The 24,767-nt window shown below is 41.3% G+C and overlaps 1 protein-coding gene and 1 long non-coding RNA gene across 5 annotated transcripts in view; both read left to right on the top strand.

The window, feature by feature from the left end:
• mon2 (MON2 homolog, regulator of endosome-to-Golgi trafficking) overlaps window positions 1–19,738 on the top strand; it is a 29,538-nt gene extending 9,800 nt beyond the window's left edge. The window contains exons 4-35 of one of the 4 annotated variants that reach the window (XM_058646303.1): window positions 283–414; window positions 635–764; window positions 961–1,058; window positions 1,392–1,517; window positions 1,662–1,856; window positions 2,245–2,369; window positions 2,964–3,103; window positions 3,529–3,682; window positions 4,443–4,633; window positions 4,911–4,992; window positions 5,382–5,563; window positions 6,351–6,463; window positions 6,665–6,769; window positions 7,063–7,143; window positions 7,255–7,328; window positions 7,430–7,520; window positions 8,132–8,233; window positions 10,200–10,310; window positions 10,782–10,957; window positions 11,094–11,256; window positions 11,516–11,809; window positions 12,245–12,443; window positions 13,065–13,708; window positions 14,342–14,485; window positions 15,491–15,508; window positions 16,002–16,130; window positions 16,885–17,075; window positions 17,170–17,230; window positions 17,324–17,447; window positions 17,956–18,163; window positions 18,569–18,651; window positions 19,038–19,738. In XM_058646303.1, the coding sequence (XP_058502286.1) occupies window positions 283–414; window positions 635–764; window positions 961–1,058; window positions 1,392–1,517; window positions 1,662–1,856; window positions 2,245–2,369; window positions 2,964–3,103; window positions 3,529–3,682; window positions 4,443–4,633; window positions 4,911–4,992; window positions 5,382–5,563; window positions 6,351–6,463; window positions 6,665–6,769; window positions 7,063–7,143; window positions 7,255–7,328; window positions 7,430–7,520; window positions 8,132–8,233; window positions 10,200–10,310; window positions 10,782–10,957; window positions 11,094–11,256; window positions 11,516–11,809; window positions 12,245–12,443; window positions 13,065–13,708; window positions 14,342–14,485; window positions 15,491–15,508; window positions 16,002–16,130; window positions 16,885–17,075; window positions 17,170–17,230; window positions 17,324–17,447; window positions 17,956–18,163; window positions 18,569–18,651; window positions 19,038–19,201 (4,830 nt within the window). In that variant the 3' untranslated portion in view covers window positions 19,202–19,738. Of the gene's footprint in view, window positions 1–282; window positions 415–634; window positions 765–960; window positions 1,059–1,391; window positions 1,518–1,661; window positions 1,857–2,244; window positions 2,370–2,963; window positions 3,104–3,528; window positions 3,683–4,442; window positions 4,634–4,910; window positions 4,993–5,381; window positions 5,564–6,350; window positions 6,464–6,664; window positions 6,770–7,062; window positions 7,144–7,251; window positions 7,329–7,429; window positions 7,521–8,131; window positions 8,234–10,199; window positions 10,311–10,781; window positions 10,958–11,093; window positions 11,257–11,515; window positions 11,810–12,244; window positions 12,444–13,064; window positions 13,709–14,341; window positions 14,486–15,490; window positions 15,509–16,001; window positions 16,131–16,884; window positions 17,076–17,169; window positions 17,231–17,323; window positions 17,448–17,955; window positions 18,164–18,568; window positions 18,652–19,037 lie in introns of all 4 variants that reach the window. The other 3 variants (XM_058646302.1, XM_058646305.1, XM_058646304.1) reach the window with 3 other exon arrangements.
• Window positions 19,739–20,677: 939 nt separating this feature from the next.
• Window positions 20,678–23,757, top strand: LOC131470669 (uncharacterized). Its single transcript, XR_009241911.1, has 2 exons — window positions 20,678–20,779; window positions 20,944–23,757. It is a non-coding gene; the product is annotated as an uncharacterized LOC131470669 (long non-coding RNA).
• The last annotated feature ends 1,010 nt before the right edge of the window (window positions 23,758–24,767 follow it).

The following is a 24,767-nucleotide window of genomic DNA, read 5'->3' as shown; positions in this document are numbered from 1 at the left end:
TTTATTTTGGACAGCTTGACCCAAGAAATGACGCACAGTTTCACTTAGTGTCAGCATCAAGTGACATCAATATTAATGTAATATTTGGTGTTTTGTTTTGTTTTATTTTTATCTCAATCCTCAGCAGATAGCGTCAGCTGATCCCACAAGTCTGTGTGACCTCGGGGTCTCTCTTTGCATTTTGTTTGTTACCAGCAAGTGACTCTGACAATGCCCCCTGAAGTTCATCTCTAAGAATGGATCTGTGTGCTGTAATTGACTGTGTTTCTGTGTACTTAACAGGCAGCAGCTGGGAACATCATAAACATGCTGTGGCAGCTGATGGAAAATGGTTTGGAGGAGCTGAAACTTCTACAGACCGTCCTTGTCCTGCTTACCACCAACACAGTTGTGCATGATGAAGTGCTTTCCAAGGTACAAGGTCAACATGTGCCCAAATCACACCAGCAGCTTTCATGTGTTCTCCCTTATATGTATACAGATACACTGTACACTTATGTTCCTTACTGTCTCTTTTTTTAATATAACTTGTGTGTAGCATCATAACACAGTGCCACATTAAACTTTCAACTGTCCTACTCTATAATTTTCTTTTTCTTTTCTTTTCTTTTCTTTTTTTTTTATCTCTGACCAGGCCATCGTGCTGTGTTTCCGTCTTCACTTCACAAAGGACAACATCACCAACAACACAGCAGCCGCCACTGTCAGACAGGTCGTCACTGTGGTGTTTGAAAGGATGGTGGCTGAAGATGAGCGTTTCAAAGGTCAGACCGTGCTGCTGCTATTTGAGTGCAATTTTTTCTACCATTAAGATTCATGTCCTGTTCAAGGACCACCTGTGAGTCAGTCAACATAGAAGAAAAAAGTGGCAGTTATTTCCTTGTCTACATCAAAGTAACATCCCTTCTCTGATCTATGGTTTACCCTGCTGATAAACTTGTTTTACTGTTGCATTTTCAGGCATTGCGGAGCAGCCTCCTCCCGTCCAGGGAAACACCAACAGACGAACTGTTAGTACTCTGAGGCCCAGTGCTAAAGATGCATACATGCTCTTCCAGGTATGTCCATCAGGGGGCAGCAACCTTCTACACAGTGATGTCAAATAAACCCCCTTGAACAGTTATTGACGACAGAGAGAAATTTAGAATAATCCCCATAACTACAGGTTGATGATAATATCAAAACAAGTTTACCATTGCTTTAATTTCTGCTGTTAAAGTCGATTTGTCTTAAAGAATCTTGTCATTCATTCATCACCCATGTGTTATGTGAAGATGCTTGTCCTCCCAGCACAGCTCAGTGATTGCACTGTTTCAACCACTGTGACGAGATTAGGACATAAGACTCTATTGTATTGAACACTGTTCGTACACTGTATACCCCTACTGTAGGACTTGTGCCAACTGGTCAATGCAGATGCCCCCTACTGGCTAGTGGGTATGACAGAGATGACACGGACATTTGGCCTGGAGCTGCTGGAATCTGTTCTCAATGATTTCCCTGGCGTATTCCTACAGGTATATGTAGTCGTAGTCGTCGACATGTTGTTGCAACAGATGCAAAAAACGAAATAATTAATATTGCCCAGTGTTGAATATCCATATTAGTTGTGTGTCTCCTTTGTTTCTCACACCCACTCCCTCTCTCTGTTCCTCCTCCAGCACCAGGAGTTCAGTTTCCTGCTGAAGGAACGCGTGTGTCCACTTGTCATCAAGCTCTTCTCCCCCAACATCAAGTTTCGGCAGGGCAGCAGCAGCTCTGCTTCACCAGCACCTGTGGAGAAACCTTATTTCCCGATCTGCATGAGGCTGCTGCGTGTTGTGTCGGTCCTCATCAAGCACTTCTACAGCTTACTGGTGAGGAACTGATCCACCTAACGGTAGACTGGTCAGAACTGTTGCCTGATGGATGTATTAAGATCGGGGGATTTTCTTAAACACAACTGATACACTTAATTAATCTGGTCTGATTAGCATTGGATTAGTGCCGTTGTACTTTTGTCTTAGTTCTGCTTCAGATGCTTTAATGAGCTTAGTTCCATTTGAGGAATTTGGAATTGCAGCTGTGTGGTCGTCTTATTGCCAACATTCATCAAGACGTGTGTGAAGTTACAGAAATTTCATCAGATTCAGTGATTTTTTTCATTTTTTTTTTGCCAGAGGCAATCATCCAGGTATCACCCAGTGTCTTTCTGTTAAGCAGTCCAAAATTTAATCTCAGTCCAATATGTGCTTATTTTTGCAGGTGACTGAGTGTGAGATTTTCTTGTCTCTCTTGGTGAAGTTTCTGGATGGGGAGAAGCCACAGTGGCTGAGAGCAGTAGCTGTAGAATCAGTCCATAGGCTATGTGTGCAGCCACATTTACTGCGGTAAGAAATACAACTCTAATTAAATAAAACACCCATTTTATTTGATGAGTCCATGATTGGACATTTTCTTCTGTCTTTGTTAAATATTACCTCATATTCTGCTGCTTCATCAAGTGGAAAAAAATAAGACTGGGGGTGTTTTGTTTTGTTGTGATGTGGGATGTGATTGTTGGTAATAATTCTAAAGTAATTCTTCACTGAGGATCCAAACGGTGCAATATATCTGGTCCTGACAGCTAAAGGTTTCTGTAATTGCCTCATTCATTTACCTCAAGGTAATGCAACAGAGGTCAAGCTAAGCAGGGAAACAAACTTGGGTGCATCAGATCTCCACTACATGTCATCTGAATTACAATCTTAACTTCAAGCATATATAATGTGCTGTTAATTGACTACAAGATGGTTATAATGGTATAAATGTTTTTTCAGCGATATGACCCACATTGTTCCTGAGTGTTGGTCTATGACTCGCATGATCCGCTGATCATTTTTCCTTAGAGTGAAATGCCCTGGCACTTTTTTCAGCTGCCAAATGGCTAATCTTTTTTGTGTCAAACCCGTCTTTAAAATATTCTTTGTTGATTTCCTTTTCAGTTCATTCTGCCAGTCATACGACATGAAGCAGCACTCCACAAAGGTATTCCGAGACATCGTCAATGCACTGGGATCCTTCATCCAGTCCCTCTTCATTGTCCCCAATGCAGGGAGCACTCCAGCTGTCAGCGCACCTGCTGGTCAGTTTACTTTTAGGTTGTTTAAAGTGATGATGTTCTCTTTTTGATCTCTAAGGCACGACCGATTTTGAGCTGTAGTGCTTTAATAAATGTGTTATTAATACATTGTTTTGTCTTTCACAGTTTTTTTCTTTTCACATGTTGAAAAGCTGCCCATTAAGTTTTGTAGATCTCAAAGAAATGAGTTCAGATGCACCTGAATTATAAAAATGAATTGTTGTATACAGTGTTTAACAGATGCAATTTATATGTACAAATTATAGTAGTCATTGAACCGTTTTGCATATTTGACTGCAAATGTGCTTCCTTAATAATGTATTTTATTTTTTATATGCATTTGTGTTTCATTTTGTTTGTTTCACTGGGTTTTTGGCACATTTCATTAGGTTTTTGCTCACCTTACTCCTCTCTTACCCAATGTTTAGGTGCCTCAGGCTCAGGCGTGCAGGGCACAGCACAGGGCGGCCCAGGGGCAGGAGGAGTCGGTAGCAACCTGACCACCCAGGCTGCATTTGAATACCGTGGCACCTGGATCCCCCTCATGACTGTTAGCATCCAGGGCAGTGCTAAGGCTACCTAGTAAGTCCTGCTGTTACCTCACAGACTTAAATAATTGACTGATCTTATTCAATTTTCACTCGTGTATAATCCGACCTTTTGTACAAATATAAGTGACCATTGTATTGAAGAACATTGAACTTGTGCAAATTACCATCTCCATGGTGGTAATGAGTGTAAATATAACCTTACAATTAGGGATACAGAAACACTGTACTTTTTATTTAAAGGGCTGATCACAGTAAGCAATCGAGACTTTAAACCTGCTTGAGAAGTAAAAATGCTGTTGTGAAGTGTCTTTGATATGTCACAGGAATGCAAGGTTTAAAATTCAGAAAATGTAATTTTCTGTAACAACGAGAGGTTTTGTCTAAGTTGTCTTCTCCGACAGTAATGGAATTAAGATTTTCATGACTATAATTAGCACAGAAGAGTTGGATGCATGATGCAGCTAGCTGTCAGGTGTGACGAGTTATAAAGCTTGTGTCCTTTATTTGTTACTTAAACACATTTATTCTACTACCAATCTTTTAATTTGAATCAAATGGATTGGCTCACTGGTGTACCTGTTACTAACTGACCTGCCTACTTATGTGATTCATTCGTTTGTTCAATAATGTTAAGTGTTGTAAATTGTTTGAATACCTTTGGTAAAAGATCTGTATGAAGTCTGGATACTTCAGTGTCGAGCTATAGATACACATACATTTCGTTTTTCTTCTAACATTTTCTCAGTTTAATCAGTTTATTCTTGTGCACTTTGCTCTTTTTCATCCACCAGTCTAGAGATGCTGGACAAGGTCGAGCCCCCATCCATCCCAGAGGGTTATGCCATGTCTGTGGCCTTTAGTGGTCTGTTAGACCTGGTCAGGGGCATTACTTCCATGATAGAAAGAGAGCTGTCTATGGAGGAGGAGCTGGCTGCTGAATTCAGGGAGGCTCACCCGGACCAGGAGTGGCAGCCACAACCTGGTAAGAACAGGCCAGAGCCACACTGTTAGATAAGCAAGCTCTCATGAGGCAGTGAGATAAACAAAGTGGAAGAATATACACGCATACTGTTAAATAAGATGATGTAGGCTTAAAAGCAAATCATTCAGGGGAACAAAACTACTGGTTTGTTCCTGTGCATGATAATAAATCTATTAGGGTTCTGGGTGGTTTTCATGACCCCTGGTGGCAATTCAGTGCTTCTATTTACTTTACCTTTTCAAATAGGATATTAATGCATTTGTTTTTCTAATCCCAGGAGCCCACCTCGTGTGGGAGGAGATGGTCAGTGCCTGTTGGTGTGGTCTACTGGCTGCGCTCTCTCTGCTGTTAGATGCAAGGTAAATACGATTCCTGCCTTCTTATTAACATTTGCTCTGTGGTTAGCAGTCATTTACATTAGTGACTCAAGATGATAAAAATAGTTTTGTGTACTGTGTGTTAGTCTATACAGTAAATTCACTTTTAACACATTAAAAGACATTTTTGAAATGCCCAAATGTTCTTGCACATGTTTGTTGTTATGATCTTATTTCTCTCCAAACGAAGGATCAAATCAGCCTTGATTGAATTAGTTGAGGTGTCACAACTTAGGTTATTGTCAGTTAGATGTTGATACATGGTGACCTATTTAATTTGTGCTTGAAAAAAAATAATACTGCAGATGTAATATAAACATGGAGAATAAATTGCTCTCTTTTCTTTTCCCTCTCGTTTTGTCCTCACTCAGCACTGATGAGACAGCGACTGAGAACATCCTGAAGGCAGAGCTGACCATGGCGTCACTGTGTGGTCGTCTAGGACTGGTGACACCCCGAGATGCCTTCATCACAGCCATCTGCAAAGCTTCTCTGCCGCCACACTATGCACTGACTGTTCTGAACAGCAACACCGCCAACTTCTCCAGCAAAGGTAATGTAGGTGCCACCTCCAAACAGCATAGATGCAGTGCTGTATAATTGGTATTGGTAGCTCTTTTTTGTGTATCACTGCAAAATAGTTTTGTTTTATTGAAATTTCAAATGATGTTTTGATATAAAGGCAGTGGATTAAGTCAGGCTTGCAGATTAAGGGATCTCTTTCCAGATCAAACAGTTTGGGTAATAAATACCAACAGCCTAGTAATCTCTAGGGAGAAATGAAAAAAAACCTATGCATTAGTATGCATGTCTCCTCTCATCTTTTTATGTTTGATTAATGAAATCCCTAAAATAACACCACATGCACCTGAAAATCCCTCTCTAACCCAGAGATTGGCCTCTGGTCATGTATATTTATGTTAAATTAATGAGCACCTCTAATCTCCCATATGGTTAGATGTCTGTTAAACTGAGTTGAGCGTGTAAACTGTTGGCAGTCTGCCTCTTGCTATTGCCCTACAGTTTTTGATTTAATCCATTACTTTTCACTGTGGCTTCTAATTAGGAACACCGAGAAGAGTATGTCTGGGGAATGTAGACGCACAGCTTCTCTTAAGTCAACCACCCAGACATTCACTATTTGCATATTAGCTTGTAAGAGATACATTTGGCAAATTGGGTCTCAACTTGCACTGGACGTATAATTAGGAGAGGTTTTCTTGCATGTCACAAACTTGTTAGAAAACCAGTTTACATGTGTTACTGGCTGTCATTGAAAGATGTGAGTCTTGCATGTGAGAGTGGAGGTGGGGTTGCTCATGCGGCTTTGTTCTTTACAGCTTACTCCATCCAGGGCCAGACTGTGCAGATTATCAGCCCCTCCAGTGAATCTCATCAGCAGGTGGTGGCTGTGGGGCAGCCACTCTCTGCCCAGCCCCAAGGCACAGTGGTGGTGAGGACACGCGCACACACAATGTGCATATGACGAAACTCTGGTTTCGCTTAACATTTAATTATTACATTTATGGAGCAGTTTCCTACAATTTATTAGTTACTTTTACGCTTTTGTAATTTTTTTTCGGGAGAAGCGTATTAGCTCACTTCCCGATTGCTTATACAAGATGGTAATTGTAAGTGTTTGTCCCTCTTTCAGCTGACAGCAAAGAATATCCAGTGTATGCGAACCCTGTTGAACCTGGCACACTGCCATGGGGCTGTGCTGGGCACATCCTGGCAGCTGGTACTGGCTACACTGCAGGTACGACTATCACCACACGCATGAATTCACACAGGAATACCACATTCTCTCTGTCACACTCTCACACATATACACTTCTACTTCTAATATGGCAAAATTACATTCTTGAACTGATGATCTGGAAAGAAATGATCTGCTAAATAGAAACCCTACCTTTACAAACAAAAATATATTTTTCTTTTTACAGTTTCTGTGAGAGAAAATTTTGAATGTTCTACTTTTATTTATGTCTTTTAAGGTAGAGAACTTGCATCACCCACCAGTATGTTAAGTTTCTCATTTGTCTCTTCCAGCATTTAGTCTGGATACTGGGGCTGAAGCCGGGGCTTGGCGGTGCCCTGAAGCCAGGCCGAGCTGTGGAGGGACCCAGTACTGTGAGTGTTTTTCTTAGACATGGTGTACTGAACATTGCACTGTTAGTTTCTCACTTGAGTGTTGACGATTGGCTAACTGGCTGTACTTTATTGTTAATTTTACTGAAGCAGGTGCTGACCACAGCAGTGATGACAGACCTGCCCGTCATCTCCAACATCCTGTCCAGACTTTTTGAGAGCTCCCAGTAAGGACCACTGTAAAAAAGAAAAAAAAAGTACAAGCATTAGCATCACTGTTACTCTGGACCTGCATTGTTCAACATGCATTATTGTTTGTGTAATCTAGGTACCTAGATGATGTATCCCTCCATCACCTGATCAATGCTCTGTGCTCACTCTCCGTGGAAGCCATGGAAATGGCTTATGGAAACAACAAGGTGAAGACTTTGTGTTTTTGGCCTGGGTGAAACTGCTGGTGTTGTGGATATTTCATAATCTTGTTTTCTAAAATGATCTGAAGTAGAGCTGAAACAATGAATTGATCGATTATTAATCGATTACTAAATTAATCGACAACTATTTTGATAATCGATTAATCGGTTTGAAGTTTTTTTCATGATTAAAACAGGATTTCCGATTGTTTAAGCTTCTTAAAAATTAGTAATATCTTTGCTCTGGATAACAAATAAATCAAAATAAGACATTTGAGAACATCATCATTTCCAGGTTTGCGGACCACCGATCAACATTTTTTAAGGTTTTCTGATATTTTGCGGACCAAACGGTTAATCGAGAAAATAATCAACAGATGAATCGATTATGAAAATAATCATGAGCTGCAGCTCTAATATGAAGTATTGCTTTAAATAGCTTATTGTCTTAAATATTTTGTCTTGTTTTCTCGACTACAGCCCTATAATGGTACTTAAAGCAGCATGTTTGTAAACTTGTACACATTAGTGCCACTACATACAGTATGTATTTATCTATCGAGGTCAGAATGCAGGGTACTCAGTACTAACCTGTTATTTTCTTGTCTTGGTTTCAGGAGCCATCTCTTTTTGCAGTGGCCAAGCTCCTGGAGACTGGCCTAGTTAACATGGATCGCATAGAGATCCTTTGGAGGCCTCTGACTGGCCACCTACTTGAGGTAACTTTTTATTGCAAATCTTAAGTAATTTCATACTTGAAGACAGGATACAGACAATTTTCAGTAATATAATTGCTAACATTTTAAAAAGATCAAATACTCTGAGATCAAATTTAATATTTCTTTCACTTACCCATGTACAGTAGTTTAACAAGAAATTTGACTTGTTAAATAGGCATTAGAAGAGTGGATTTTAGTGTGAATGAGTATGAATGAATAAGCTTTTTTTATGAGTGGTAGCAGTAATTGTCACTTACCATATTCAAAGATAATATATCTTTATATATATAATATATAAAAATATCCAAATAATTGCTTTTTTTCCCCTCTTAAACCTGTTACTCTGAACAGTGCTGGAGTTCTCATAATGACATCTTTTAAATGGAATCTGAAGCAGATGAGCCCCAAAGAACCAAATAACTAAAACTTAGATGTACTATATTGATCCCAGACTGGGAGTTTAACAGTTAAATCAAGGAGAACCAAACAGTTGAACAAGCTAGTGAAAGTTGGTTCTGGATTCAAATCAGAGCAAACTTCCAGAGCATATAATGTTTCATTTGTACCTACATGTTGGTGATGGTTTGACTTTAATAATATGTACAACTGACTTTTTGGTGCCCTGGTACAAACAGCAGTTACCGATACTGCCCTCTGTATTAGGGATGCACAATATCAGTATTGGCAGATATTGGCTTTTTAATATATTATCCGATATTGGTAAAGACACCAAGATCTGCCGATATGACTAATGACTATTTTACGATATTGTGCATCCCTACTCTGTATTTGTGGGCAGTCTTGTCTTCCTTATTTAAATGGGTTCTCCTTTTGTATCTTGTATGTGTGTAATGTGTATCACTGGGGTTTCCCTTCATATTTTCTTTGTCTGTCTCCCCCTCTCTTTTGCAATCCTCTCGGTTTTGCAGAAGGTAAGTTCAGATGTCTTAATCACTGGCTTTCTTATCTCTTTCTTGATTCAAGTCGTTGTCCCTCTCTTGCAAACTGGCAACATGTTGGAGTTGGAGAAGGCCGCTGTGTCAAAATGTGTCCACAGTGCTCTGCTATCAGTGTTTGATTCTTGTGTTCTTGTGCACAATTAGCAATGTGAAGCTTGATGTGATTTGTCACAGAGTCATAATCTAAAGCTGCACCTGCAAAGTCTACTTTATGCTTCCTCTCATCTGTGGCAGTCTTGTTAAAAATCACTTCAGCAGTGTTGCAATAAAATCACCAGATGACGATTATGACAAGGATTTAGATTAAAATCAGAATGGTTAATACACACTGACGATCTCTTTCCTGAATGAGAACAGATACAGTATCTACTTTGCACTTCAACTTTGTGCTTGCAAGCAATGCATTTGTTTCACCTCTCAGCCTTTTTAAGATCTGAATATCATAACATTGATTCAGGGTTCAAAAGGCTTTATTTGCCATTTGTGCACACACAGTTACAATCCAAGTGCCTAGGAATGTTTGTGCTGGCCTCTTGAGTAAGCACTGTAAGAAACACAATAAATAATAATGAAACAAAGAAAAAAAAAAGGAAATCTGTACACATAATAAAAAGTGCAATTAAATACTGTAATAATACTGTAAGTATATTACACATTCCACAGCTGTATTGCTATTAGACATTACATCGCACTTATCAGCCTAACGTATGATGAATTATGATTGCAGCTAAAGTATTAACTATATACTGAGATTGTTATTTTGTACCACATCAGTCAACCTTCTTCCTGCTGAGCCTAGCCTTTCTGTGCAAATGTATAGTAGCAGTCATGATTACATGGTCTGTCACAACATATGCCAACATATGCCGGGTCTCTATCTCACAGTCTGTGGTTGGTTTATTTCACCCATTTGTTACATACACACCCACCCAATCACTACTCTGCATAATAGTATTTCTGTTATCCCTTGCATGTGTATGCATTTGTGTGTGTGATTTGTCCTGCAGGTCTGCCAGCACCCAAACTCCAGGATGAGAGAGTGGGGAGCTGAGGCATTGACTGCTCTCATCAAAGCCGGATTGGCCTTCAAACATGACCCTCCACTGGCCCAGAATCAGGTTGGTTACACCATAAATGTATGTACTGAAAAATATTTCAAAAAATCCATTGCTTCCAATTTCATATATTCAGGAAGTAATCTATGAAATAGCCAATAGGGGGCGACGACTGTGGTTGCAAATATAATTGTATAACATTTAACTCTTCTATAAAACATGATGGGAATTTTATAAATTATGTTCAAATTATGTTAAATTATGTTTATAAATTTGTTCCCATTTAAGAGGAAAATAGATAGATTAAAGATAAAGTGCGGCATATGAGTCGACACTGGTTGCTGTGAATTTCATGCTGCCAACCCTCAAAATGGCGCTGGTCAAATTGTGAATCTTGAGGCTTCAAAACAGGAGTTTGTGATGTCATAGCTGGTTGCCAGTTGCTCCAAACCATTGTCAAATTTTTTCATGACCTTAGACAAAAAGGACACACCTATTTTTAATAATAATTACTCTTTCCGTCTTATTCTCCAGCGGCTGCAGCTTCTGTTGCTGAACCCCTTGAAAGAGTTGTCCAATGTCCTGCACGCCGACATTCGTCAGAAACAGCTGGAGAGTGTCCTGCAGATACTCCAGAGTCAGGGTGACAGCCTGGGGCCCGGCTGGCCCCTTGTGTTGGGTGTAATTGGAGCCATCCGCAATGATCAAGGGTGAGAACATGAACAAAGCGGGTCAGATATTTGCTTATTTTAACATCCCTTTAATTGCTCTTGTTCTATACTAAATGCAAAGGTTCATGAAACCTAACCCAGCTTAAGTGTGTTGTCTCATTTTATTGTCCTTCAGCGAGTCACTGATCCGAACAGCCTTCCAGTGCCTGCAGTTGGTAGTGACAGACTTTCTGCCCACCATGCCTTGCACATGCCTCCAGATTGTAGTGGATGTGGCCGGCAGCTTTGGTCTGCAGAACCAGGAGCTCAACATCAGCCTCACCTCCATCGGCCTACTGGTGAGATAACTGTGTGTTGTTGTGGCCTGTGAGCAATGTGACTTATCTGTGTATTTAGAGTGAGTGACCATTTAAAAAGCTACAACATAAGATCTTATTTAACTGTAGGTATTGTTTTTATTTGTTATATTTGACATTTTATAGATACCATACATTGAGAACTGAGTGCATTAGAAATTGTATCATTATGACATTTTAACAACCCTCTTCTTCAACGCATGCCACTCCATTCCACCCCCTCTTCCCCTTTTACCCACAGTGGAACATTTCGGACTACTTCTTCCAAAGAGGTGAAGCCATCACACAGGAGTTGGGAAAGGAGGAAGAAGCTCTACAGAAACAGGCCCGGGAGAAAGGAGAGAAACTGAACAGACCATTCCACCCGGCCCCTCCCTTTGACTGCCTGTGGTTGTGCCTTTATGCCAAGCTGGGCGAGCTGTGTGTTGATCCACGGCCCGCTGTGCGAAAAAGCGCTGGACAGACATTGTTTTCCACCATTGCCGCTCACGGGACCCTGCTGCAACAGCCAACGTGGCATATTGTAGTCTGGAAGGTAGCACGCAGTTTTTATTCACATAAGATTTGATTTTGTTGGAGGAGGTCAGGATCTATGTTAGTTATAAAAGCAAAAAAAGCATGTTCACTAATTTTCTGTAATATGTGAAATGACAGAAAATACTACTATAAATCTATACCTTTTTAAATTGTTTTGAGATTGATCGAGGCCACACAGTGGAGCATGTGGCTAGCACTGCTGCCTCACAGCAAGAAGGTTGCTGGTTTATGTCCTGGTCCAGGCCTTTCTATGTGGAGATGATATGTTCTCCCTGTGTGTGCATGGGTTTTATCAGGGTTTCCTCCCACATGTCCAAAAGCATGCTGAGGTTAATTGAACACTCTAAATAGCCTGTAGGTGTGAATGATCTGAACATGTTTTCTTTGAAGATCTATTGTGCTGCAGATTTCACTTTTTTGGTGTCACCACTAGGTGCTTTTCCATCTGCTCAACTGCGTGAGGACGTCGTCCACCACCGCGGACAAGGAGAAGATTGAGTCCGGCGGCGGGAACATCCTCATCCATCACTCGCGTGACACAGCGGAAAAACAGTGGGCAGAGACGTGGGTGCTGACACTAGCTGGGGTGGCACGCATTTTCAATACAAGGCGATATCTACTCCAGCAATTAGGTGAGACACTGTAGACTTCAGTGATGTTTAACCACAGCCACTGATACTGTTGCACATGAGGTAGACTATGACATAATAGTAAACAAATAGAATGTTTAAATGTATTCATGAAACTATGCCTAGTGTTTAACAAGTCCAGAAACAACCTGGCTGTTTGTACTGCTGTATTAACACCTATTTAGTCACTATAACATCATGCGGACAGGATTAATATTGCAGGGAGGTAGCAGTGATAGAACTTCGGGCTCTCATTAATTACTCCCATCTCCCTGAACAGCATTTTAGCCAGTGCAAAATTACAACAGGTGATTCATTACCAGCACATTTCTAGCCCACTATGCATAATATCACTGAAGGGAGTAGGGAAACATCCTACACGCAACTTAGGTAATATAAATAACACGCTGGCAATAAAATATCAATGTATCGGTCTCCTAGTGTGATTGTAAATGAGTCTCTTTTTCATACGAACATTTCCACACTCTTTGTTCTATGTGGTCTCTTAGTCTTTTAGTCCGGTCGTGTAGCTTGGAAACCTCAGATTTAATGTGCTAATTGTCCCACTTACTTTACAGCTGTCACCTATCATCGTCTCATTGTGCTGTTTTGTTTTGTCTGCAGGTGATTTCTTTGAGGCCTGGGAGGTGCTGCTGAACCACATTCAGTCAGCTGCTCTTAGCAAAAACAACGAGGTCTCCCTCGCTGCGCTCAAGAGCTTTCAAGAGATCCTACAGATCGTTACACCTGTGAAAGACTGGGACAAACCAGGGGACGCGCTCGCTGCTATGGGTGTCCCCCCAGTGCTAATCGACCCTCTCTCAGCGTCTGGTCCCGGCAGACCTTTGGTGCGTTCAGATTCACTAGTCGAGCGTCTGACGCGATACAACGGCGCTGAACTGCAGGCCCCTCCCCCGGGGGAGGAGTCAGCCTTAGAGGACTCAGCATTGTGGTGGTCAGCGTGGAACACCTGGTATAGAACAGGAATTGACTGCACAAAGCCGCCTAGTGGCCCAACAGATAAGTTCTCCTTTATCCCGAGCCAGCCCTTCCTCACAGCGTTGATCCAGATTTTCCCAGCGCTCTACCAGCACATCAAGGCCAACTTCAGCATGGATGATCTGAAGAAGCTGGGGGTCATTCTTCATGGAGCGGTGTCTGTGCCCATCAGCAGTGATGCCTCACCTTTTATCCTCCCCTCCTACACTGAGGCAGTTCTCACCAGCCTACAGGAAACTGTACTCACAGCCCTTGATGTGTTGCAGAAGGTGGGCAAAAAGCCTTTTATATATTTAGTGCACTATCAAAATTGGCATTAAGATGAGTCCAGTGAGGTATCTCTGTGGCCTAGGGAACTAAGAGACATTCCACAATATGTCAGCTATGTTTAACTTCAGGTTTCACATTTATTTCCCAGTTAAAAATTAAACAGGAAAGCAGCAGATTCTCCAGTCTGGGAGGGTGGATCTTGGCATATCTTGGAAAACAGTCCATTATCATTTTCTCTGTAAAATAATAGCTTATTAATGTTGCTGGGGGTTTTTTCATTTGATAATAGCAATACATTTTATTTGTATAATGTTTTTCATATATGCTCACAAGCAATAGATAAAAAAAATACAGGTAAAGTTCCAATGGGACGGGGCTGTCGCACCAGGACCAGTGCTTCTATTTGACCATTAATATAATTATATAAGCCCTAGCTTGTAGCTATAATTGAGCCATTGAATTGCAATTGCGACTCCATAACATGTCTTTATAAAATACAAACCTCTTACTTTGAAGTTATTTCCTTCCATTTTGTGTTAACCCGGCCCACAAGTCGTTGTATCAGTGTTTTAAATTATTCAGTACGCAGTCATGTGGTGGATGTCAGCAGTGTTCGTTCCTCCCTGCTGCAGGCCATCTGTGTGGGCCCTGAGAACCTGCAGGTCATGTACCCTGCCATCTTTGAACAGCTGCTACTCTTCGTGGAGTTCTCCTGCAAGCCGCCTCAGTACGGCAGGATGGAAACCAAACACGTGGCCAATGCCAAATACAACCAGGTAAGGACGGGGGGAGGGCATAGACGTGGGCTGTTAACAACTTGGTTTTCATTTCATAGATTTCTTTTTACAGTTCATTGAAGTGTTGGATGGTGTACTGTGTTTGTTGCCATTCTAAACAATGTCATCCGTTTTCTTTGATGTACATGAAGCACCGCTCCCACCCTCCGCTTTTACTGTCTAGCCCTTACAAAGCCCCTTATCATGACCCTCCATGAGATTGACGGGTTTGTCTCAACCCCCATTAGCTGCCCTGGGCAGTAACTTCCTCATATTCCTTCTCTCATTCTTCATCTTGCTGGCAACGTGCCAGAGAAATGTCTCTCTGCTTTACAGCTAAAAAAAACAAAACGGTTTTAATTTGAAGGAAATCAGTGACGTCGCTCAAAAATTAGGTTTATAAAAGCAAACATTCTAAATTACAGGAGTGATTTTGACAACGTTGTTCTGATATCGGTGTCTGCTTTGTGTTGCTATGTGCTCTGCCTTTGGGGGGAATTTTGAGTTGTCTTCATCTCACTGGCAGGCTGGAGCAGTCATGCTGAGAACTATGATTACGACATACATGACAAATCCCAATTGTCAGTCTCGCATGCTGGGGGCCCAGATTTAACCTCACGTACTGGACATTTTTGTTGATCTGCATCTGCTTCGATTGTTAAGTGAGAAAGAAAGAAACCAATTCCTAATCGGCAAAATATGCATCATACTTGTGTGTGTGTGTTTACAACCTCTTTGCCTTAAGTCCATTTCTTGCTAGATCGTCTCAAATGTCCTTGGTGCGAGGAGTAAGTGTATTGGTATAATCTCCACCAAGGAGGTTATGTTTGTGGCCGCCTTTGTCTGTCTGTGAGCAGCATAACTCAAAAAAGCAAAGGATGGGGTTTGGCTTTAGTCAAACGTGCCACTGCAAATTTAATGCGATTTTTTAAAAAAGAACATCAGATTAATTGCAATCTTCTCTCATTCTGTTTCTTGGAACTACTCACTGGATAACCATTTTAGATCCAGCTGTTTGCACCGGTGAGTTTCATGTTCTACTTCAGCCCCCTGTATAGTTGTACTAAACTGTGATGACCTACCCTCTGAGGTAGTGGTAGGCTGTCATTTGTCATCTACATCTCTCACCCACTCCATGCCTCCCCACCCCTCTGCCTGCTTAACTGGTGGTTATGCCTCTTTTGTGCACAGTGCCTGTGCAGCTCCATTTTCAGTTGATTTGTCTTTGTGGTGATGTTCAAATCCTTATGTCTGGTTTTGATTTATATTTCTTTAAGAGAAGACACACTTTGTAGTATCAAGCTTTTTGTTTGGATGCAATCTACTCATAAGCCTCGCACAACCTAATGCAGACTAATGATTGCAGTAACTTGAATTGAATGTTTGTTTTTTTTGTACAAAGTGTGCCTTCCAAAACTGCTTTCAATGTGGCTCTGCCCCTAAAGGTATGGATAGATAATAGTTGTAATGGTTTTCGTTGGCTAATGTCAGTTCCTCTTCTGAAATCGGCTTGCAGGCAGAGTGGGTTGCCTTAAACTACGTGCCCTTTGCTGAGCGCTCTTTGGAGGTAGTGGTGGACCTGTACCACAAAACGGCGTGCCACAAAGCTGTCATCAATGAGAAAGTTCTGCAGAACGTCATCAAGGTATGTTTTATTAAGCGGGAATGTTCGGTTTCAGGGTTGGACAGATTGACAGTTCCATTGTCTCTCATGAAGTGAAGAGTGAACGTCATTAATCTCTTCATAGTTTCCCCAGTTATAAAACGCCTAACATGATCAATAAAGCATAACACAAAATGTGAACAAATCGTCAAATATAGTTTGAATTATTCTTGCTGTCAGCCTCTGACCTGACAGCAATCATCACAGATGTGCCTAATGAGTTTATGAGATATTTTCAAATCTGTCTAATTCAGTCTGTAAAAATAAAAACTAAAGTTTTTGTTAGTGCAGGTGACGCTCAGTCTTCCCCCGATTGATTACGTTCCTGACACCTGCATTCAAACGCTCTTTTCCCACAGTTTATTTATACAAAAACCTTAACTAAGGAGAATTAATTTGCCTTGTGTGTCTATAGGGACAGTTTCTACGTGGAAACACTCCCAGCCTTGGGGAACCCAGCTGTTCTCTGAAAAGAAGACTTGTTTAGAGAGAAATTTTTTTGTAGCATAAAAAACTTAACTTGACAACTGCCCGTTGTTTAAATGCCTTCAAATACTGCTTTTAATGTTAACTCGATTGATTCTAGTGTCTTTACATTTCAGTATAAAATAGAAGGTGAATAATGTTCAAGCTTACTCAAATGTGTTTTATAGATTTAACCCTGAGGTCCTGCTCTGTGATTTAGCCTCACTGGTATCATTTTCCCTCTTCTCTTCTTTATCGATTCATTCTCAAGACGTTAAGAATGCCGTTGGGTTTGAAGTATGCCTGTCCGTCAGAGACCACCTGGAAGCTCGCTGTTTCGTCCCTGCTCAAAGTGCTGCTGATCGGGTTGCCCGTAGCACGTCAGCACGCCTCATCTGGGAAGTTTGACACTATGTGGCCGGAGCTGGCCAATGCCTTTGACGATTTTCTTTTTACCAAAAGGTACACATTTAAACATTAAGTCTGCATGTCTGTCTGTGTTAGGAATTTCTAAGCAGCAGGCGGCTTACTGTTGTTGGTTGTTCTGCTTTTATAGCACACCTCCAGATAACCTTTCTATCCAGGAATTTCAGAAGAATGAAGCCATTGATGTAGAGGTACGTACTTGTTCTCAACAACAATCCGTATGTCAGCATGGTTGTGATGGATTTGCCCGCCTTGACTGTGAGATTATGTCTTCTTCCATTTAGGTAGTCCAGCTGATCAGCACGGAGATTTTACCCTTTGCCAATTTCATTCCCAAAGACTTTGTTGGCCAGATCATGACTATGCTCAACAAAGGTTCCATTCACTCGCAGTCTCCCTCGTTCACAGGTAATCTGTGACTTTGTCGTCTTAGGTTATAACAGCTGTGTTGTTTACATATATTTCTACCATTAATTGGTGGCAAAGGGCTGGCTAAAAATTCAACAATGGCTTTTGACTTTCTGCAACTGTCCTCTGCTAGCCCCACTTCTCCCCCCTCTTTAGCCAGAGCCATCTGGAAGCTTGAAATGTATCTGAGAATTTAGCCACATTTTCAAAGATTTGGTAAAAGAAAATGGGCTTTTATCTGTGTTTCCATCAACTGCCGCAAAGCAAATATTGGGAATCAGTCCACCAAGCATTAGGACACATGAGGATAACAAGACAATGCACTCATTCACATCTACTTCATGTTGATGCGTCAACTTTTCCACCTCCCTCAAATGTAAAAGCTTTATTGTTATATTTCACAATATTTTTTTACCATTCAGTCGTTTTTCACACTTAAAGCACATGAAAACAGTTGTGATGGTCTCTGTAGACTGAGTTGCATCTGTAAATGTTTTCTCCTCGACAGAGGCAGAGATTGATGTGCGGATGAGGGAAGAGTTTTCCAAAGTGTGCTTTGAGACACTGTTGCAGTTTTCCTTCAGCAACAAGGTCTCCACCCCGCAGGAGGGCTACATCTCTCGCATGGCACTTTCTGTGCTCCTGAAGAGGTCCCAGGACGTCCTCCGACGCTACGTAGAGGATGAGAGGTTGAGCGGACGCTGCCCCCTGCCCAGGTACACCTGACTGCTAGCGCTATGTAAACCCCGCTTTATTAATTTATCCATCATTGTCATCCAAAAAAGTAGCAACTGGACATGACATGTTTCTCCTCTCATCCAAGAGGCTTCCTCAGTTCCAAGTGGAAACATAAAACCACTTACCCAGTTCAGCACGCTGCTCCTTAGTGTCGGGTGTAACTCTTTACTCTAAGAGACAATGGAAGTAAAATGATGCCCATGGGGAAATTGCACCATTAGGGCTGAAAATGACATCATTAGAATGTGAACAGTAAATGAAAAGTTAGTGACGTCCATGTAACCTATATGACAAAAACATGCCCTGAGAGCAAACGACTAAAAATCTGTACACACTGTCTTTGAAACTGATGAAGATATTTGTATTTTTTATTTTTATTTCAGGCAACAAGTGACAGAGATTATCTTTGTCTTGAAAGCTATCAGCACTTTGATGGACTCGCTTAAAAAGACACAGCCAGAAAATGGTGAGTATTCAAAGTGTGTCAAGGATTAATAAGGAATCTCAGAAAGGACACGCAGTGAAAACACGTGTGATAATGATGTGGAGTAATCCCATCGTATCCTATCATCTACTCATTTCAGATAAATGTGTCAGAGAACAGTTGGGACCAATGTGTCCACATTCATACTTATCTCCAATCTGGGTAGAACTGTTTATGTTTTCAGCAAGGTCAATTACGAGGACTGAACAAAACTCATTTGCAAATGCCTGTGGGAATTTTATAAAGGAAATGATTTCTTTGATTGCCTTCTGCCACAGTTTATATTCTCTTTCTTCATCTCCCCCCCCCATGCCCACTTTTATCTTGTCATTCTCTTGTTCTGTTCTTCTTTTGCTGTCCTCTTGCAGTGGATGGCAACACTTGGGCTCAGGTGATCGCCCTGTATCCCACACTGGTCGAGTGTATTACATGTTCCTCATCCGAAGTGAGCTCCGCTCTGAAAGAGGCCCTCGGGCCCTTTAAAGACTTTATGCAGCCGCCTGTCTCCAGAGTCCAGAATGGAGAGTCGTGACCAGGCTGCCACTGAGCTCTTTGTGTTTTGTTTTTTATTATGAAGAAGTCTTTGAATGTGTCTTCTCGACCCATGTGCTTTTCAAGTGCACAGACATAAACTCGACGTGAGACCCATCTACGGTGACATGAAGTTCCAAGGCCGGCCGAGGCCACGTCAACAACCCTGCCCTTCATACGAATCATCGTATGCTTCTCATGTGAGCTGAAAGCGCCTTCGCCCCTTCCACTCTCATACAGACTGGCTGCATTCTTGTGTTAACCACAAAGATTAAAAAAAAAAAAAAAAAGAAAGAAGAAGAATTTGATGTGTTGCCTCTGGGTGTGTGGTGATGTTGATTTAAAAAAAAAAAAAATTAAAAAAAAGAGACATCTTGATTGATCTTAAAAATAAATAGACTTTTGCAACATTTTCAACAGTGAGGATTTTATGCAAGAAAAAACAAATCTTACTGTAACATTCCATGTCACCCTTAGCCAGCCATCTGAGAAGGGATGTACTTGTCTGTATAAAATAAATGGAACAATTGTACAATTAGCTTTGGTGCTCCGAGTGTGCTCTATTACAGTATGCGCCAGGTCTTAAAGATAATATATTTATTACAAAGTTCAATCTTCTCCCTAATACTTTTCAACATTTATGGTATACTTTTGTTTATAAATGATATAATCATGAAACCCAAATAGTAAAACAACAGTGGTTCATCAGAGAAAACAAGAGGAAAAATTAAAAAGAAATACAACATTAAAAAAACATGACAGCAGTTAAATAAGACCTGCTTTCACACACCATACCCCATATTTGTTCTTGCACTCTAAACATGGCTAAAGGCGTGACAGGATTAAATGTGAAAACAAGAAACAAAGCATTTTTCTTACATACAGTATATTTTATTAAGTTTTATGTCATGTTGCTTTTAAAAAAAGCAGCTTAATATATTACAAAATGACTGAAAGTAAAATGTATTTTTATTTTATTTTTAGACATTTACGGACTTAAAGTTCCAACGTGTAATGTAGAGGAGAGTTTATTGGCAGAAAATCAAGCTTGTATAGGAGTATTAGCACTTCAAAAAAAATCCTTTGGTTTTCATAACCTTGGAATAAGTCTTTAAAATGTGCTTTAAGCAAGGGCCTTGCTTCACGGAGGCCAACAACTTGAGCCGCCATGTTTTCTACAGAGGCCCAAACAGACAAACAAGCCAAATGTAAGCCTTGCTATCCCTTTGCTATCCCCTGGTAATTATTATTTACTTATCTGAAGCAGCTCAGCTAGTGACAGCCAAAATAGGAATGAGCCAAAATGGCTGCTGTGGAAAGAACGCATTATTGTGGCGACGCTCAGTGGGTTCGGGCTCCCTATGTTGAGAATCACTGCTATAGTAGGTCATATGAGGGGAGAGGGTTGCTCTACTGAAGAAAGGGAGGAGGAGGAGGAGGAGGAGGAGGCGGGCTAAGAGCAGGTCTGCTTGGGCGGGGTTTCCCCTCTTATTTCAAGTCTGCACAGTAGAGGAGTGAAACGGGAGCGAGGACGGAGAGAAGCAGCGCCGGACTCTGCTGGAATGTCGCGGCAAAGGAGGTAGTGAATTTCTTCACCTTTACTCGTCTACACATACATTCTCTGTATGTATATATTTAAAAAATAATAATAATAATAATAATAATAATTCACCCCGCCGCCGTCGCCCTCCCGCGTTTGCGTGCCGTCCCTCGCTGATTCGGACCACGCACTGGCTGAGGTAGTAGTTTGTGCTGTTGGTTGGGTTGTGACTCTGCCCGCAATGGAGATGACTGCGCAAGCTACTGCCTTGCCAGTGCTGGTGTCTGCGCTGCAGCCGAGGAGAGGAGCTGTTCACGCGGTCTGTCCAGGTAACACACACCACTGGGCTTAGTCTAGCTACTATTTGTTTTGTATTAATTTTTGTACTAATTATCTACGGTGTTGTATTTTGAAGTTGTGCGGCCACTGGGAACTGTCTCGTGTGGCCGCTTTGTTGCGTCCTGATGTGTGCAACTGTCTCAGAGCCTCTGTATCATGTGTCATCCAATAAAACAGTGAGTGGCCGTGGAGGAGAAAAGACACTTTGTTGTTTTCAGTTGTGTATAGTAAAATTCATACATATGCATATATGTGTATGTTTTACATTGGTGCCATGATGCCTTTTTAAAATATGTATAAATTTCTCTTGCAGGATGAAGGAGGAGTCTTGCATGTGCCGGGTCTAATAATTTGGTGTGTACAGGAAAAAGTCGATATCCAGTGTGGATTTGCATAGTTTTTGACCACCCCGAGCACAGTGGGCTGTGTAGAAAGCATGTAGGTCAACTGTGCTGTTGCTATGAGGAGAGGAGTGACGTGGCTCCTGCTGCCCACAGAGGTATCCTACTAAATATCGGGTCTGATACATACACACACACACACACTGGCTTTATGGCTCTCCTCTGACTTCCTTTGTTGATAATGCTGCATACGAGAGCATATGCTCCTCCTGCACCCAAACGCCTCGTCCGTGCTGAGTTTGGAGTGTGAATGTGTGTCAATGCTGTTCACCTGATTATCTGATAATCATTATTATTATTATTATTATTATTATCATTATGCCAAACGTGGACACTGAGACTCAGAAACGTTACACGCCGCATGACTGAACCTCCACAGCTGTGGTGTTGGTGATGAGGCTCACGCATTGTTGCGAGTTAACCTCTGAAATCCTCTCTCCACTGCTCAGCAGCAGCTGGCTGCTCTGTGTTTTACACTATTATGGCCAGTCAAGGGTTTCATGATGGGGTGGCAACTGTAACGCATAATGGTGCTTTGATTGGCTGTCGGTGCCAGCCAGTGTTAGGCTGATGAAAGGCTGCAGACTCATGTTCAGACCCCCAGCCCCAGATGAGAGCGCGTCGCTCGCTGAGTGACTGACTGAAGATTTAATCCTGTATTTGACCTTCCAAGGATACTCCCGTTAAATATTTATGACTTCACACTTGACAGCACGTTAGGCAGAGTTCAGTCTGAGCCACGATTCTGTCCACAAGCGATTGTCCTGGTGTTACACAATAAATTCTACTCTGGCTACTCACTGTAGCGGAAAGCGTAGGCTGAAAGGAGTGAGTTGTTCTTGTTTGCAGAAGCAGCTGACTGGTAAACAAACCACAGAGAGGACTTTTAGTGATACCGTCAAGTCTGTTCAGGTCTGTGTTAAATCTATTCAAATGTGTGGTAAGAAAGACACGTTACCCGGCCGATGGAGCAGCGAGCAGAGGTAGCTCACATCCTCCTCATCCATCTTGTGTCAAAGGTCTTATTTGAGCCGAGCCACAGATAAATCATACTTGAAGCAGCCAAAGCCCCAGAGCAGTAAATTAGAGCCCTCTGTGGAAAAATATGTCCACTCATGTGGGCATCACATCTGCTCTGAGGCAGCCGCACCTTCACCAGGACAGATACACCTGTGTGTGTGTGTGTGTGTGTGTGTGTGTGCGTGTGTGTGTGTGTGTCTCCGGAGAATAAAACACCACAATTTAACATCAAATATGAAAGTAAACACTAGTGGGTGACAATGATTTTCATTATTGATGAATATGCCAATGACTTAATGATTTAATTGATACAGAATGATTGTGCCTCCATCCACAAGCCACTGAGCGATGGATTAGATTAGGACTAGATTAGATTCCTTTATTGTCACTGTACCATGAGATGTCATTTTGGAACAGTCAACATCAGCAGATGCTGAGTTTAAAGTTTAAGATAAATACAATATAACGTAAATACTATGCACTCTATAAATACTATAAAACCTTCACTATTGCTATATCTCAACCCCACAGAGGATTATTTTTGAGAAGAATAGTTTCTATTGCTTTATTTGAGACCACAGACTTTATAAGAGTAAGTAAAAATGTCCCTGAATCACTTCTGTGAGCACATGGTGGCGTGGCACCCGTAAGACACATAATGCTAGTCTTTATTTTACTTCTTCACGCGTCTGTAGTTTCTTACAGAGTGACATGGAATTCTTCTACAGCTGTTAGAATTAGTCGTTTATCCTATCTATCAATCAATCAATCAATCAATGTTGGCCTCAGCTCTCCCATGATGCACTGCGATAACACAGCGTCACCCTTACAAGTAAAAAAAAAAGAAAGAGATGAGCATCTTGCGGCGAGCCCACTCAGCATCTCCCACAGATCTCTCCTCAGGTCGGGTGGGAGTGTTGCAACCCTTGAAAAAACAAGCCGCCACCTACAGGAACGACTGAATCATCAGTGTCATCGTCCAATCTGAACCGCACACACACACACACGCACGCATGTACGTGGAGAGGAGGGGTGTTGTGCCAGATCAGGACACACACAGTCCTGGCCTTTGGGGACCAGATGTCCCTTCAGCCCCTGTAGAGGATCCCGGGTGGGAGACTCCTACAATAACATAACAATATGCTCCTCTGAGTATGTGTTAAGGAATGTAGTCATAGGATTGTGTGTTTATGTGTTTTACATATGTAAAACCTAATCTGTTCATGGGATTATAAGAATAAAATGTCATTATTCACAGTTGTAGATGTTTCTTGTCTTTCTTTGCAGTTATTCCTCAGAGATGTGTTTTAAGTTAAAAACCACATAAGGTCTTAATCAAGACATAAAAGGTCAGCGTATGACGAAAATAACAACATATATACAGATAGAGGGGTACAATATGATATAAATTAATCTAAATAATATGTTGTTATTCACGTTCAGTTTAGTTCTGAATCATATTTTCAAGATAAGACTCACAAAGTGGTCATGTTGGGGATAAAGGAAATAAACTGACCTTCTACCGTACAGACTTTTTCCCTGCAGAAGATAGAAGTCCATACAAGAATATCAAGCCTTCACAATGGCTGCATTCCATTTAAGATCACACTCAACTTTAAGGATCCATTAGTGATGTTTGATACCAACATGTCTGCTGGGAAAAAAACATTAATTTCGCCTCCTACAGCCATAAATCTGAGCTCATGGGTATTTGTGTGTATAACGTAAAGTGCGAGGCAGTGGAAAGTGTTTGACACATAACTTCACTAGTGCAGCTTTCACATATTCGGTATTTTAATTTGGCTTTTACTGACACTTTCCCAAGAAACATGATGTTTTATCAGAGGCGTGCGTGTTATATGTGAATGCAGAACTCTTTACTTTTACTTATCTGATGTTTTCTTATGTAAAACATGAAAGTCGTAACCTTCTTTCTTTGGACATCTTGTGATTTGTTGTTCCTAAAGTTCAGACTGAACTGAGAAAGAAAGCTGTTAGGGTTTTTGCCAGATCTCCTTTATGTAAAAAAAAAAGTCCAGTTCATAAAAAGCTGTGGGTGAGAAGCCAAAAAACACTCACTTTAACAGGAGAAAATAAATATCTACATGACATTGCAGCAACGAGCACTGAATCATGTCCAAAGATCACTTTTCACAATCCTCGTTGTTCCACACCCAATCTCACTGAGTTAAAGTGACAGAGCAGCTGAGATGTGGATGAACTGGCGTTCATCAGTACTGCAGCGTTGAATTACAGCAGCAGCAGCA

Source organism: Solea solea, chromosome 12, assembly GCF_958295425.1.
Source record: "Solea solea chromosome 12, fSolSol10.1, whole genome shotgun sequence".
NCBI lineage: Eukaryota > Metazoa > Chordata > Actinopteri > Pleuronectiformes > Soleidae > Solea > Solea solea.
The sequence above is the reverse complement of the archived record's forward strand: the minus strand, read 5'-3'. Positions and strand labels throughout refer to the sequence as shown.